This window comes from Plasmodium inui (genome assembly GCF_000524495.1).
Source record: "Plasmodium inui San Antonio 1 unplaced genomic scaffold supercont1.9, whole genome shotgun sequence".
Classification (NCBI taxonomy): Eukaryota; Apicomplexa; class Aconoidasida; order Haemosporida; family Plasmodiidae; genus Plasmodium; species Plasmodium inui.
In genome coordinates, this window is record NW_008481843.1 from 119,991 (window position 1) to 134,292 (window position 14,302).

At 45.3% G+C, this 14,302-nt stretch overlaps 5 protein-coding genes across 5 annotated transcripts in view; 1 reads left to right on the forward strand and 4 right to left on the reverse strand.

Annotated features, from left to right (window-relative positions):
• The window catches only part of C922_02501 (hypothetical protein), a gene marked incomplete at both ends in the record, with an annotated part of 14,884 nt that extends 10,977 nt beyond the window's left edge, over positions 1 to 3,907 (reverse strand). Inside the window, 4 exons of the mRNA XM_008818100.1 lie at positions 182 to 300; positions 430 to 542; positions 687 to 2,674; positions 2,851 to 3,907. Coding sequence (XP_008816322.1) covers positions 182 to 300; positions 430 to 542; positions 687 to 2,674; positions 2,851 to 3,907 — 3,277 coding nt within the window. The remainder of the gene's footprint in view (positions 1 to 181; positions 301 to 429; positions 543 to 686; positions 2,675 to 2,850) is intronic.
• Positions 3,908 to 4,694: 787 nt separating this feature from the next.
• C922_02502 (hypothetical protein) lies at positions 4,695 to 7,037 on the reverse strand (the record flags this gene model as incomplete). Its single annotated transcript, XM_008818101.1, has 1 exon — positions 4,695 to 7,037. One exon carries the CDS (start codon positions 7,035 to 7,037, stop codon positions 4,695 to 4,697), a length of 2,343 nt encoding a protein of 780 aa, XP_008816323.1.
• Positions 7,038 to 9,229: 2,192 nt separating this feature from the next.
• On the forward strand, positions 9,230 to 11,068 carry C922_02503 (CMGC/CDK protein kinase; the record flags this gene model as incomplete). Its single annotated transcript, XM_008818102.1, has 1 exon — positions 9,230 to 11,068. The coding sequence occupies one exon, from the start codon at positions 9,230 to 9,232 to the stop codon at positions 11,066 to 11,068; it is 1,839 nt and encodes a 612-aa protein (XP_008816324.1).
• Positions 11,069 to 11,652: 584 nt separating this feature from the next.
• C922_02504 (hypothetical protein) lies at positions 11,653 to 13,194 on the reverse strand (the record flags this gene model as incomplete). The annotated part of the gene is made up of 3 exons (XM_008818103.1): positions 11,653 to 12,759; positions 12,962 to 12,966; positions 13,080 to 13,194. 3 exons carry the CDS (start codon positions 13,192 to 13,194, stop codon positions 11,653 to 11,655), a joined length of 1,227 nt encoding a protein of 408 aa, XP_008816325.1.
• Positions 13,195 to 13,371: 177 nt separating this feature from the next.
• C922_02505 (hypothetical protein) lies at positions 13,372 to 13,951 on the reverse strand (the record flags this gene model as incomplete). The annotated part of the gene is made up of 3 exons (XM_008818104.1): positions 13,372 to 13,464; positions 13,638 to 13,732; positions 13,906 to 13,951. 3 exons carry the CDS (start codon positions 13,949 to 13,951, stop codon positions 13,372 to 13,374), a joined length of 234 nt encoding a protein of 77 aa, XP_008816326.1.
• Between the last annotated feature and the right edge of the window lie 351 nt (positions 13,952 to 14,302).

Genomic DNA, 14,302 nt, shown 5'->3' on the forward strand with positions numbered 1-14,302 from the left:
AAAAAAAAAAAGGTTGATCGGCTGTGACGAAGGAAGATCCATCTGTATAACGAGGATGCATTTCCCACATGTCTGGAGAAGAAATTCAGAGTAGACACTTTCCCCCGTGGCTGCACCGGATAGCTCGCACGGGGAGAGAAGACATTCCAGAAGAGATAGACTCAATCGGAGGGCACCTTACCCGTGTTGATTAGGAAAAACTCTTTCACATAATTTCTGTTTAGGAGGACGTTTTCAAAGTTGAGCTCGGAGGGGGTGACTCTATAGGAGCACTTGTTGGGGATCCATTTGCATTTTAGGCTGCGGTGTAGGGGGGAGGCGATGGAAGTTTCGAAATGGCATATATCTGGAAGATAGCTCATCTGGGAGGTAGCTCATCTGGGAAGCAGCTCATCTGGGAGGCAACTCATCTGGGAGGCAGAAACGCACCTTTTGTAGAGCATGCTCCCGTCCAAGTACAACCGAATGGTCTCAGTCACGCTGGTGGCACTTTCCGGGGCGACAAATTTCACGGGGACCATTTTGTGCGCATTGGGGGGTACCTAAAGGGGGCATGAATGGGGGATCCACATGTGACCACGCGGTGTAGTTGAGAAGGGGAAGCTACTAAGAGGCAGCTACGAAGGGACAGCTAAAAACGCTGCTCCTAGATGCATCGCTACGATGCAACCCTCGGCGGCTCTTACTGAGATCTCCTGGTCCAACGCAACGCGCGCCCGGTTGCAGACCATCCACACGCGCAGAGGCACGTTGAATGGATTGTACAAAACAATCTGGCGCTCACAAAGCATCTCGACGTCCTCATCGGTGAAGCGAAAGTAGAGAGTGAGGGGATTAACGAGGACGTTTAGAAACACGAGAGTCGCCTCGAGAGTCACTTCTCTCTCATGCGAATCATTAATTATTAGGGAAAGTTTGTCTTCAAACTTTTTGAGGAGGAAGAAGTTGTCGTGTGAGTCGGCACATGCAGCTGTGATTGTGTGTCCCTCGGGGGTGGAAATGCAACCATCGCTTAGGAAATCGTCCGCCTCAAAAAAGGAAGAAGGAACTCCAGTTTGACTTCGACCCTGACTATCGTTAAGACAAATATGGTCATACGTTTTACCATCCTGATGAGGTTCTTCCACTGTGGAAGGCCTTTTTATGTTAAGCTTGACATGGCCCATTTTGTGAGAGTCCCTTTCGATTAGTAGAAGGTTATTCCCGTGAGTCGTAACGTTATCACTATGAGTGAGGGCCACCTTTACGTTACAGTGTTTGTTTCGGTTAAAGACGACAAACTTTCTGGTGTAATCTGTTCCGAGAAAGACATAGTCAAATTGGATGATCCTTACGAATTGCACTTTCTTCAGTTCTTCTTCATCTAGCATGTCAAACTGCATCAAGTAGGGTTGTTCGTCCACTCCTTGTGCAGCTTCCTCATTTTTTATTTTCAAATTTTGGGTCCTCATTTGGATGTATTTCTTCCTCTCTCGTTCGTAGACCCCCTTCTGGATGCACGTGTTGCAGATTCGCTCTTCCACGGGGGGATCATTCAGGTATATAAATTTGTCTTTTACGATTCTGGAGAGTCTGTCTGTCGCCTTCATTATCTGGTCACTTCTGTCAGGGGAGCCTCCACTTTGGGTGCCACTCCGCACTGACTGCTCCTCCTTCTTCCTCTCCTCATACATGAGCTTCAAAACATCGTTGTACTTTTTTTTATTTTTCTTTAAAAAGTTTATAAACCTCTCGTTGTATTTATATTTGTCTAGCTCTCCATCGAGTTGGTAAAAATTTCGGTCTACTTTTTCGAGCTCTAGGTTGCTGAGTATTTGTTCATATACTTCATCATGGTCCTGTTTGGTGTTAGCATGTGGAGTGTTCCTCTTAAATGAGTCCCCCCCTTTGGGGTGAAGCAGAATGCAGGATGATCCCTTCCGTAATGCGCTCGTAGAAGTGATGTTCCCCCTCACCAGAAGGACGATGAAATATAAATTGTTGCAAAAATATAGATACATATATTCGTCGATCACTTTGACGCTGTCACATTGGAGTTTTAACGATAAGACTGCTTTCCCCTGGGGGGAGATTACCCCCTCCTTTTTGCTCAGTGTTAAGTATGGGATCTTCGAAAGGGTATAATTAACGTTAAGAAATCTATTTCTGTTTTTTAACTCGAGGATAAGCGTTTTTCCCTCGTTGGGGGCTATGCTGTCATAGTTTAGGAGGTAGGTGCTGGGGAGGACGCAGGGAAAGGTGAGGCAAAATGCCACGCAGAGTTTAACCTCCTCGTCGAATGTTTGATCGGGCTCAGGGGTTAAGAGGCGCGTCTGGCTGGTTGAGAGGTGTGTCTGTGTTGTTGCACTGTGAACCTGCTTCGCTGCGCGATGCACCTGGATGGTTCCCTGGCGCGACCGCCCCACCCGAAGCGACAACTCCACCACGACAGGTAAATTGAGCAGGTAGGCCGTGTCCCTGCTGAGTCTGTGCAAAAGGCCGGCGTCACACTTGGACTGAATCTCAAATGTGACCTCTTGATAGGATAGCCTTTCAACAGGGTATGCCCCCGCCCTGCAGAAAGTGACACCTATGTGTTCCTCTCCCTTTAGCCTCTTCTTCGTGATGGCAAACAGTTTCTCCTTTTCCTTTTTTTCTCCTTCGCTTAGGTGTTCTTCCTCCTCAAGGTACACATCTGCGATGCGAGGGTGATGGGAAGCGTGTCAAAGGGGGCAAGCAGCACTGAGACAGACCCGTGCCACGGTGGAAGTAGACATGGGGAAGCACGTTCCATTACACATCATTAGTATGCTATTTGTGCATGTCTGTAGGGGTTACTCCTCTACCGCTGCACACCCGCGTCGTGTTTACCCTGGAATATGCGGCCTATGTTCACCCCTTTGGCGACCGCATACGATTGAAGGTCCTCCTTGGAGTAAAACACATTGACGGCATCCAATCGGGGGATGCAAAATATGCCGTAGTTGTTTTCATTCTTTATTTTCCCCTGGTACTTTTTCCTACTCCCATAGTACAAGCAGTGAAGATTCACGAGATTCGTTTTTTCATTGTCGAAGAGGAAGGAGGTATGGCTCTTGGTGAAAATAGCCAGGATGGTGATGTTTCTCTGCTTCTCCACGAAGTAGCTATGATGGTGCGAAATGATTTTATACTCCCTGTGTATTTTCCCCTCCGCTTTGCTGCTGACGGTGATGTTAATCGCCTTCGTCTCGCCGACGTCCAGGTCGAGGGAATGTTGGTCAAGCTGAAGCAGCATGTCTTCATCGCGGCAGTTGGGGCGATGGCGTTTGCCTAATTTCTTCCCGCTCTGCGCACACTCCGCCGGTTCATCATCTTTACATTCGTCCACACTTGCCCATGGGGAATCGTCCAGGGAGAGGGAAAACGTACCCCTCCTTGTGCCTACATTCTTGACCCTCAGCGCAAAGTGATATGTCCTATTGGCGTTACAAACTCCAAAGTTTATAATATCATCGTAGGAAAATACGGGTATGCTCTTCTTTATGTAAATCGGAATGCTCAGCGTCGTATATTCACTCTTTATGGTGACGTAAGAAGTGGACTCTACGTTATTAACGACATCCAAAATGTCGTGTTTTTTTCCAAGCTTGGTCGTTTTAAAATTCACGTCAGCGAAGGAGAATTCAACGAAAATTTGTTCACTCGTGCCAGGAGCTAACTTCTTCTTTTTTAATCCCTTAACTTTAAGATACTTGCAATCCGATTCGCATATATTGATGTTCTGCGTCTTCGTACAGATATTTTTTATTTTTAATCGCTTCCTCTTTATTAGTTTTGTTTTATTTTGTAGGAAGTCCTCCACGCTGTCTGCGCACTCGTAGTAGAATTCGAGAAATTTGGGCTCCACATCCACCAGGTCGAACTTGTTTTGCGCATCCCCTGGCATCGTCCCTTGGGGTTCGCGCCGCGAGGGGAATGCTAATGGAGAGCCGAAGTGGGTAACGGGTCGAAGAATATACCCAATTCAGAGGTCTAAGAATATAGACATTTCGGGGGTCGAAAAATATACACACTTCGAGCGTCGAAGAATATACACAGTTAACGAATCGAATAACATACCCAGTTAACCGCTTCGCAGAACTCAAATCCGTAGCGACATCACCGAGCCGAAGCACGGCAGGGGCACTCTCCCCCTATGTGCGCTCTTCAGAGGAGGAACCAAACTAGACGCTATCTTCCACTGCGAAGGTTTATCTCATTTTTCCTTTTCCACCTCCTTTTTGTGTTACTTCTTTGCAAACGATATTGCATTCGCGCGAAGCGTTTGAAGTTTTCATGTGTGCACATGAGAGGGGATGGAAAAGAAAAAAAAAAAATACAGCGGTGTGGCGATGCGAAGGGAGGCGAAGCGAGAGGATGGATCGAACTATGCTCTCCTCCCTCGGGAGAGGAAGCCTTTTCGATGCGGGGGCTAGAAAGATGGACGAAAGGTGCATCCACGCTTCTCCTCGCAATTGTGCAGCGCGGAGACGATATTCCCCCCGAGTAAGCCATACCGCGCACGGGGCTTTCCCCAACCCTCTCGCGAAGAAAAAAAAAAAATAATAATCATAAAATGTATAAAAAAGTGATGTAAAATATACAATAACAGTTAACACACGGCAGACGGAACACTGCGTACAGCGCACCTAACTGGTAAAACCTAATCGGTGAACCCTAACTGTAAGCCCCAACTACGGACAGATATGCATGTAGACAGGGATCCGCACAGCGTCATCGCCCTTAGTGGCATTCTTGTACCTCAATGAGATGTTCACAAACCCGAACCACTCGCCCTCTTTGCTGTGGTCAACTTGGAGGTATATAGAATACTTGGAGCTGACGCAAAATAATTTATCCTTAAAAATGGCCACGATGGGAAGGTCACCATCGATAACGACATCCACACTTATGTTAAACTTTGTGTGATTATAAATATCCATTTTGTATTTCTTCTTTTCTTCCTTTCTAACGACTCCGAAGTTGATCCACGCGCTTTCCTTAACTTTCCAGTGCTTCTTCTTATAGCAGTAATTTTTAAATATATAATCCAGTAGGTATGGGCTGAGAAGGGGAGGGGATTCTTTTCTGCTCTCATCGTGCGGGTTGCTCGTTGAGTTGAAGTCGCTGTCTAGCTCGGCTGTGTTGACAAAATTGGTCAGGTGGTAGCTTCCCGCCTCTTCGTTATGCTCTCCCGTATGCTTCTCATCCCCAAGTGGATGGTCTCTTTCGATTTGCTTCTCTTCCCCAAGTGAATGGTCCCCCCCGGTCTGCTTCTTCTCCCCCCGTGTGCTCGCCTCCTTTAGCCTGACCAAGTCATCCCCTTTTTGATTTAAAATTTTGCTAACATTGCAGAAGGAAAATTTGTGGCAAAAAATCTTCCTCCTTCTGTATTCCTCAATTTCTTTGCTGCTCTTAAAATTCTGGAAAAATGTTAAGTACTTATCCTTGTATATATTCTTCAACGTTTCGATTGTTTTTTTCTTTTCATACAAGTTGAGAAAAAAGAAGAAACTCCTCACTTTCTTTATGTCGTCTGGGAGCGATTTGATTTTCCGAGAGCTCGTTTTGATTATATATATCAGTACGTACAGGAAGACAAAGAAGTTTACCCTTCTGAACATGATGGCATTCTTTCTTTCGTGACACTTTGCATAGAGGTACTCTTTTAAGTTATGCACTTCTTGGCCTACTCGCGGGGGGTTTCCTGCTCTTTCTGATGTATTAGCAGCTCCTATGTTGGTTTCCTCCCCCCCAATGGGGGCGATGTCCCCCTTTTGGGTCTTTCCCTTTTTTTCTTTGCTTCCCTCCTCCGTGTAAGCCCCGCTTTTGTTGTTCTTCACCTTTCCGCTTTCTTTGCCCCGTCCGGCCATTTTCAGTGGGGCGGTCTCACCTGGCGCGTGTGTCTCCTCCGTTGATATCTCCTCCGATGTCTGCACCAACCCCTCTTTTGATCTCTCCTCCAGCGTCTGCACCGGGTTCCCATCCCCCTTGACCCTCCCCGGGACGTCCTTCCCATACGTCACGTCAATCTTATGCTTGTACCGCTCAAAAAGGTTCACGTCAACCTTGTCCAGATAATTCACCGTCAGTATCCATATCAGTTCGCACTCCTTTTTTGAGTTCAGAAAAGTCTTTATTATTTTCAGATCCTCACAAAGGTTGATTATATCAAACATGGAGATGCAGTTCGTGTAGAGGTTCACATCTCGAAACAGATCGACGTTGTTGTTGGCAGCTCCGCTTTGAATGTTCTCTACGTCTTCCTTTAGCTTATCAAATAGATTTACATAAAAATTATACAGGATTTTCACTGTCCCTAGTACTTTGGATGATTTTCTTTCTTTCACCACGTCGCTTTGTTGTGTGTGGACGGTCAAAGTGGTGCTTCCATTTGGGGTGTCTTCCCCTTGGGTGGATGCTCCATCGTTTTTCTCACCTGGCTTACCCTTTTCCCCAAACTTGTGACTATCTTCCTTCTTCTCTGCGTATTGTAGGTCTTCCCTCTTTTTCTTCGCCCCGTTTGGAGCACCCCTTTTTACTTCCACCCCGCATGTAGTTGGTTCTCCCTCTCCATTTGTCTTTTCCTTCCCTTGAGCTTTCGCTTTTGTTGTCTCTTTTGCGGTTTCTTTGGGGTCCCCTTTATCCTTGGCTCCCTTTTTCCTTCCATTTCCAACCTGGTAGGCATCTGTTGACTCTGTTTTGGCTGCCTCTCTATGTTCTTCCCCTTGGGTGTCTTTTTTTTTCCTTCCTTTCTTGTCGATTTTGTTTTTCCCCTGTGGGGAGGTACAACCGTGGCGGAAATCCGAGTCGCCATCCGAGTCGCTCCCCGAAGTGCTGCTGCCAACCCGCTTCTCTTCTTCATACTTCACATGTTCATAAATCACTATTTTTACACTTTTGTTTCGCAATTCCTCTTCGTTCTTCTTCCCGGCATTTAAAAAGGCCTTGTATAGTTCGCTTCCTGCAGCGGCATCTTCTTCCCTTTTTTTGATCCGAATAACGTCGCATAAAGGTTTGAACGCTGGGGCTTTCATTCTTTTCTCTACGACAAAGGGGTCGCGGTGGAAGAGGTCAACCAACTAATGATTAAGCAAAAAAAGGGGGAATTCCGTTTAACCATCCTGGAGAGGCCCCTAAGTGGCATCAGTCATGTCGCTTCTCTGGGGGGGAAAGACGCGCGATGTTCGTGTCTCTCTTTACCCTGAAGTGAGGCCTTCAAAAATGGAAAAATTCCCAGCCGAAGTTACAAAAAAGGAAAAAAAAAGAAAACACTATCATATCAGTGGAGGTACTCAGAGGCGGTCTTAATGTTAGACGCCGCAGCGCCGGAGATTACCCAACGGAAGATCCATTTTTGGACACGCAAAAAATTGCTTCTTTTTTTTGACGAGAATGCCCCGTTTTGCGCGCGGGGGAAAAAAAAAAAAAAATCGTTTCTCCTCCCTGCGCTTATTTTACACGACAGCACATGCGTGAAACGTTTGTTCCTTTGCTGAGTCCCTCCAGAATTTCGCCCCAGGAGTATCTACTTAGAAACGTGGATGTCATTAAGACATCGAGGGGAACGACCACAAATCGTTATGTGGACACGAAGGAAACGACCTTAAGCCGTTCGACTTTTTTCCACACCGCGCCTTTTTCTCTTCATAATCTGGAGCATCCGTTTCTCTCGCAACCCTGTAGGAGTGGTGTGTTTCGATCCAAGTTGACCTCACACAGGGCAGTCCCCTCGAGGGGTAACCCCTATGGTGTCATGTTCGCATACAAGTGTGTAACCACATGTGTGCCAAAATTCGTTTCACAATTTGTTGGCATCATTTAATTATTTTTTTTTTTTTTTTTTCCTCCTTTTGCTGCTCCAATAGTTAACTTCGTGCTACACATATTACGTTGCTGACCCCCCTCTGGTGGGGTGGAAAAGCCGCATCATGTTGGTTTCCATTTTTGCGAACCTAATGGGGAATCACCTAATGGAGCGTTAAGCAACCAGGATCGAGTGGGGCGGGGCAGGATGAACAAACGCACAGGTCGGCCTCTCTGCAAGGGATACAAATCAACAATCGTTTCAACGAATCGTTTCAACGAATCGTTTCAACGAATCGTTTCACACCAATCAGTCACATGGATGAAGGTGCCGTCACGAAACATGTAAGAGGAAGCACTTTCCAGCTGATGTGTCTTCCCCAGTGTTTTCACAAAAAGGGAAAAAGAAACCTTTCGGTCATTCGTTTTGATGTGGCGAAATGTGCAACAATCGGGGGGGTGGTACAAAAAAAGAAACAAAATCATCACCCGTCACCATCGTCATCATCACTATGCAACAGTTTCGCACGCGGAGAGGCCTCCTCTTCCATCATTCTCGCCAAGTTCGGCTTGGAAACGGCTAGCCAAGGGAAATTTCCTTAACCCAGCGGAAAGCCCCCCCTTGCAGCACCATACTGCACTGCATGGAAGAGGGCCCCCCCCCAAAAAAAAATTAGCCCCAAATTAGCCCCAATTTTGTAGCCGACGCTTTGGAGAGAAAAAAAAGCAAACAATAAATAGGAAATAAATAAATAGTACGTATTATATGCACGGTAAGAGACCATTCCAACGAGGAAGGCAACCCCTAGTTTACGCGAAAACGCAGGAACGTACAAACAGATGACTACAATCATACTATACTTTAATGCGCACAGGAAGAGGAAAACTCCCTTCACAAAAAAAAAACCCAAGCACGTTCTCCCAAATTGCAATCAAACGACATAAACAACAATGAACATCTAATTGAGAACGTGGGGGAAAAAAGAAACATTCCACTTCAACAAAGGTGTTGAAAATAATTTGTGCGGCTGATGGTAAGGGAACTTCCCGGATGGGGGACCCACCTACAACCCCAAGCTGTGCGCGAAGTAGATAAATAGGCGCGATTAGATCGGGGGTGTCCTCTACGCATATGTGTATGTACGTAGGGACATGTAGTACAGTACTAGCCTTAGACCGCCGGAAGTAGACACTCTACGAACATAACAGCAGCGAGTATAGCAGACCAAGTGAAAAAAAAAGAAAAAAAAAAAAAGAACTAATTTTACATTTATGCCAAGACAAAACCGCAGGAAGTTTCTCATAATTACAAACCGTCATTTTGTAAAAGGCATGCAAAGTGGAAGGAGTTGCCCCCGTTTTTACGTCACGCAGGGGAAAAAGCCGAACTCAGCTTTAGAGCCCTTCTTAAATATACTGCAAAATGGAAGACAGGGGACCCCCAAAGGGGGAGAAACATCACCACCACGTTGGTAGGGGTGGTAGGCGTCACAGCCCCGATGATTGGCACAATCGGCATGATCGCCATGATAATAACCGCTATGATCATACCCGCCGTGATAATAACCGCTATGATCATACCCGCCGTGACCGGGGGGGCAACAGACACTCCTACTGGAGGGACGAACCCCCAAAGGGCGAAGACAACCCAGTGGAAATGCCATACCATAGCGAAACGTCCGAGCGCAATGAAAAGAAAAAGAACCAGTTTGAAAAATCACGTTATCACTACTATAATAGGCGAGCCGATGAAAATAGCTATTTTGGCGAGTCGCAGCGCGTTGCCAAGACAAGCAATAAAAGGAAACACTCCCCGGACAAAACAAGCGATCATAGTTATCGCACTGGTAAAGGGACAAAGGAAGGGACCAACCAGGGGGAGGAAGAAGGTGTAAGCAGCAGGAACAACAATCATGTGAAAAGTTTTAAAACTGAAAGGGAACCCACCCCGCATGAAAAACGTAGCAGTGATGAAGGGGGAAGGAGCAGGGAGAGAATGAGAAGCCAAAACAGTCATGAGAGGCATCTCCAGCAAGGTAAGGACAACGTGGGGGGGAAGAACGGAGGAGACTGGGACGAATGCGAAAGCGAGGAGTTTGGAAGTGATATACAAGGGAGCGACGAGGGTCGAAGTGACGGGGAACGAAGCGATGGACTCCCCAGCGATGCCGAGGCGATGAAAGTGCATGGGCTGCTGAACGGGTGCCGAAGCGTAAAAAACTACAGGCGATTGAACAAAATAAGCGAAGGGACGTACGGAGCAGTGTTCCGGGCACAAAACAAAAAGACGAAGAAGATAGTGGCGCTGAAACAAATGAAGAACTTTTCGAGCATGCGCCACGAAGGGTTTGCAATCACATCCCTTCGGGAAATAAACATACTGCTCCAATTGTACCATGAAAATATTTTATCAGTAAAGGAAGTAGTGATAGGCAAACACCTAAATGACATTTACCTAGTGATGGAATATGTAGAGCATGAGTTGAAAATGCTCTTAGACAACAAAACCCCGAGCTTCACCATCTCCGAACTGAAGTGCCTACTGAAGCAACTACTCAGCGGTGTTGATTATCTGCACACCAATTGGGTCATGCACAGAGATTTAAAAACGACGAATCTGTTGTATAGCAATAAAGGCGTCCTAAAAATTTGCGATTTCGGAATGGCGAGAAAATTTGGCCATATAAATAATCACAACATCACAAGGAATGTCGTAACATTATGGTATAGAGCCCCAGAATTGCTATTAGGAGAAAGGTGCTATACAAATAAAATCGACATATGGAGTGTTGGATGCATTTTTGCTGAAATGATTCTTAAGAAGCCATTATTTATTGGGGAAAACGAAATTGACCAGATTTTAAAAATATTAAGCTTGTTAGGTCTACCAGATAGGGAAGACTACCCTGAATTTTATGAATACTCCTTTATTTCCAAAAATAAAGAACTTTTTAAAAAGAAAAAAATTAAAATGAACGTCACCAAAATACGCTCCCATTTCCCCAATGTTGCTAACCAGTTCTCGGGCCTGTACTTGTCAGACACTGGACTGGACTTACTACAACAGTTGCTGCATTTTAATCCCAGAAATAGAATCTCCGCGGCGGACGCTTTAAAACATCCCTACTTTAAGGAATTTCCCAAACCCTTGGACATTGGCGACATGCCCATTATCCCAGATACCAATAAGGTTATTCGGTCGAAAAAAATGACTAGCCAGTATAAGCTCATCGGCCAGAATAATATACGCTTCCATTCGTAAAAAAGAAAAAAAATGGCCAAAAAAGGGTGAGCTAGCCAAAGTTGTGCTACTTTTACCTAAACGGTTCATAAAAAAATGGGAAATTTCCCCGCACATATGAGGGGGAAATCATTTCAAACGCGTCATTTTTTTTTTTTTTGTTTATTTTTTTTCCGGTGTGCATGCGTGTTTGCATACATCTGTGCATAGGCCTGTAGGAGCAGGCAGTTTTGGCCATTTTTTTTTTCTTTTTTTGTCCCCTCATTAGAGGTTTCCATTCGTTGTTTCCCCACGTAGACTCATTTGTTGCACTTTTCCCCAATTTGTAGTGACTTATGTCGTGCGAAACGGTCGTCACTTTGATGAACACGGGGGGATATGCTCCTCTCCTAAGCGCATGAGTAGCGGAAATGACAGAAAGGTGAGCCTCTCCACAAATGAAACTATTTAGCGCCGTGCTGTGGCGATCCCGAGGGGTGATACCCCTTTTTTTTGTTTTTAAAAAGTGGCAAAAGAATGAGAAAAAAAAAAAAAGCGTACGAATAGTGAAGTTCATCAACATGCTGTCATGTTGGTGGTGCTCCTAACTTAGGGGGCAAAACGGATCACAATTTTTCGCTAAAAACGTGGTCGATTTTTATCCTCATACAATTGTTGCTACTCGTCCCGTTGTATGAGTATAGCATACTCATGCATTTGTTACTCGGTGGATGGCATCTAAACGGCACACCTCCATTATGGTAACTCCCGCGGGGGTTGTTCACCTCCCGAGAACCTACCCCTGCATGATCAGTTAATTTGCTGCTTCTCTGGTGAACTTCATCCCCCATATTGTCGTCATATATGTGAAATTTGCTCCGATTTTCTTTTCCCTTTAATTTTGAATGGGCGTTATGTAAGTTGTCACAGCTTCCACGCGGAGGATCCTTATCCTGGTGATTCTCCACTCCATTGAACAGCTCTCCAGCAGCATACATATCTATGTTTACATGCACGCCCTGCCGAAGCTGGCTAGCATCCGAATGGTTACCCCTCAAATTCTGCTTACAAGCACTGTGACTATGTTTCATCCCATTTGAAGCATTAAGGTGGACTTGCTCATTTTTTCCCATTTGAGCAGAATAATATTGAAGGGGGTTGTTCACTCTGTTAGGTATGTATGCTGCACTTGTGTCTTGTGCCACACCGGCTTTCTTCATATGACTTAGATTTCCGCAATGGAGGGAAAGATTCCTGGAGGTGTGCTTCTCCACGAATTCTTCAACAAAGCTATGGTCCATCGGTTCGGCTTCCATACTACCCCTCGTGTGGTTTCTCCCCATCACACGTCCGTATAGAAACTGCCCCATATCATCGTAGTGCTTAACCCGTTCTGCACTGTTCAGGTAAAGGGTTCTACATCTTTTGGTCTTTAAATCTGTCCCCACAACGGAAGTAGCAGTAGTGGGGACACAGTTGGACGTGATTAGGACATTTCTGCTTGCTTCACCGAAAGCATGCCGGTGTGCTCTCTCCAAAGCGACTTGCTCCTTAAGAAATGCCAAATGTGCCTCATCCTCTTGGTCCTTCAAAACAGAGCAATCTTTGCATATATAAGTTTTAATTTTGCTGATGTTGTTGTAGCAGCAAAGGCTGTCCTGCACATCTTGGTAGCTTTCGCAGCAGCAGCAAAGGATTTTGTTTGCCCCATGGGGGGTTTCGAGGTTGACATGCTGGCGGACGTTGGGGAGTGAAGTCATGAGAAGTGATGAAGACTGATAAAACGGTATGCAACGTGATGAAACGTAATGGGAGACGCGAGGTGGTAATTCGTGGCAGGCCTTCTTACAACATGTTGATCTTTCCTTTTATTTTGCGCTTTTTCATTTATTCCCTCTCGATTACCCCCGCCTTGAGTGGAGAAAGAAGTTGCACATCGCCTGAAATGTTCAAGAAAAGGGCACAGAGTGAAGTGGAGACTGCAAATGTTCTTTCTCGGATTGGCATGGACAGGAGAGTGACCCAGCCGCTGAGTCTCCACTTTTTAGTTTACCTTCATCACGTCTTAACAGATTCATCAACTTATTTTTAATTCCCTTGGAGGCGTTCCTATGTATGTGTGGCTTCAGTCTTAAATCCACACCCTGCAATTTGAGCTGCGAGTCCATTGGGGTGGTTCCAAGGCGAGAAAGAGAAAAGGGAAAAAAAGAAAAAGAAAAAAATCATCATCATTATGATCAGCCTCATGATCGTCATTATTTCGCATGCACTATTTTGTAGCAAAAGGAGGGGAAGAACCAAGTGGGGTCGCAAAAAAACACGCGAAGCAATCCCTTTATTTATTTTCATTTTACAGTTAGCATGCCTGACAGAGTTACGAAACTGATATTGATTCTTTCAATTTTTAAGTACACTATTTCTACGTCTATGTTTTTACTCTTCGGTGTGTGGGGGGGGGGTAAAAGGAAAAAAGGGCACAATATTACGAGAAGGGGTCCTTTACCAGACGGGAGAGAGACACACTTTTTGCAGGTACTTCCGCTAGGGGGAGAACCACCCCAGGAAGGCGCCAAAAGAGGTGCTATTAAACATAGCGTTAAAATGGGATAACCTTTAAGAAGTGATTAATCTCGTCCTTCTTTATTATGATGTTTCTAATTTCAATTCCCGCATTCATATTCATGGTTAGGAAATTCTTGTCGCATGCTGCAAAGTGTGGAAGTCGAAAAAGGGGTAGTGGTAAGGTGGAGCAAGACGGGGCCAGTGTATTCAATCTAGCCGATCGTTTGTTTGACTCCGTTTCGCCTTCTTTCGGACGACTGCAGTTGGTTTGATTCATGTTGGCGCTCTCTCCCACTTGCGGTGCCATTTGGACATACGTTCAAAGTATTTCCCTAGAAACATCTTCAAAATAGTGTCTAACATTTTAGTGGAAAAAATGCACAAGGGGGGGGGACTCCCAGAAAAGTTAACACTGTTAGCATGTTCAAAACTGGGAAGGAGGGCACACACACGCTCAGGTATGGCGGAACAGAATGTGATCTATCACGGTTTTTTTTTTTTTTTTTCTTTTTTTGCCACACTTAAGTAGACACTCTCCTCGTTAAGCAGGTTTGAAACGAAAACAAAGATATGCAAACATGCATATACCAACGTTTATGTCTATCCTTATACATTGAAAAATTTCAAAAAAATATTAGCAACATAAAGGGGGAATTTAAAGTCTTTTCGATCGATGCCCAAAAGGAGGATGCGTTAAGAGCATATTGAAGGCTT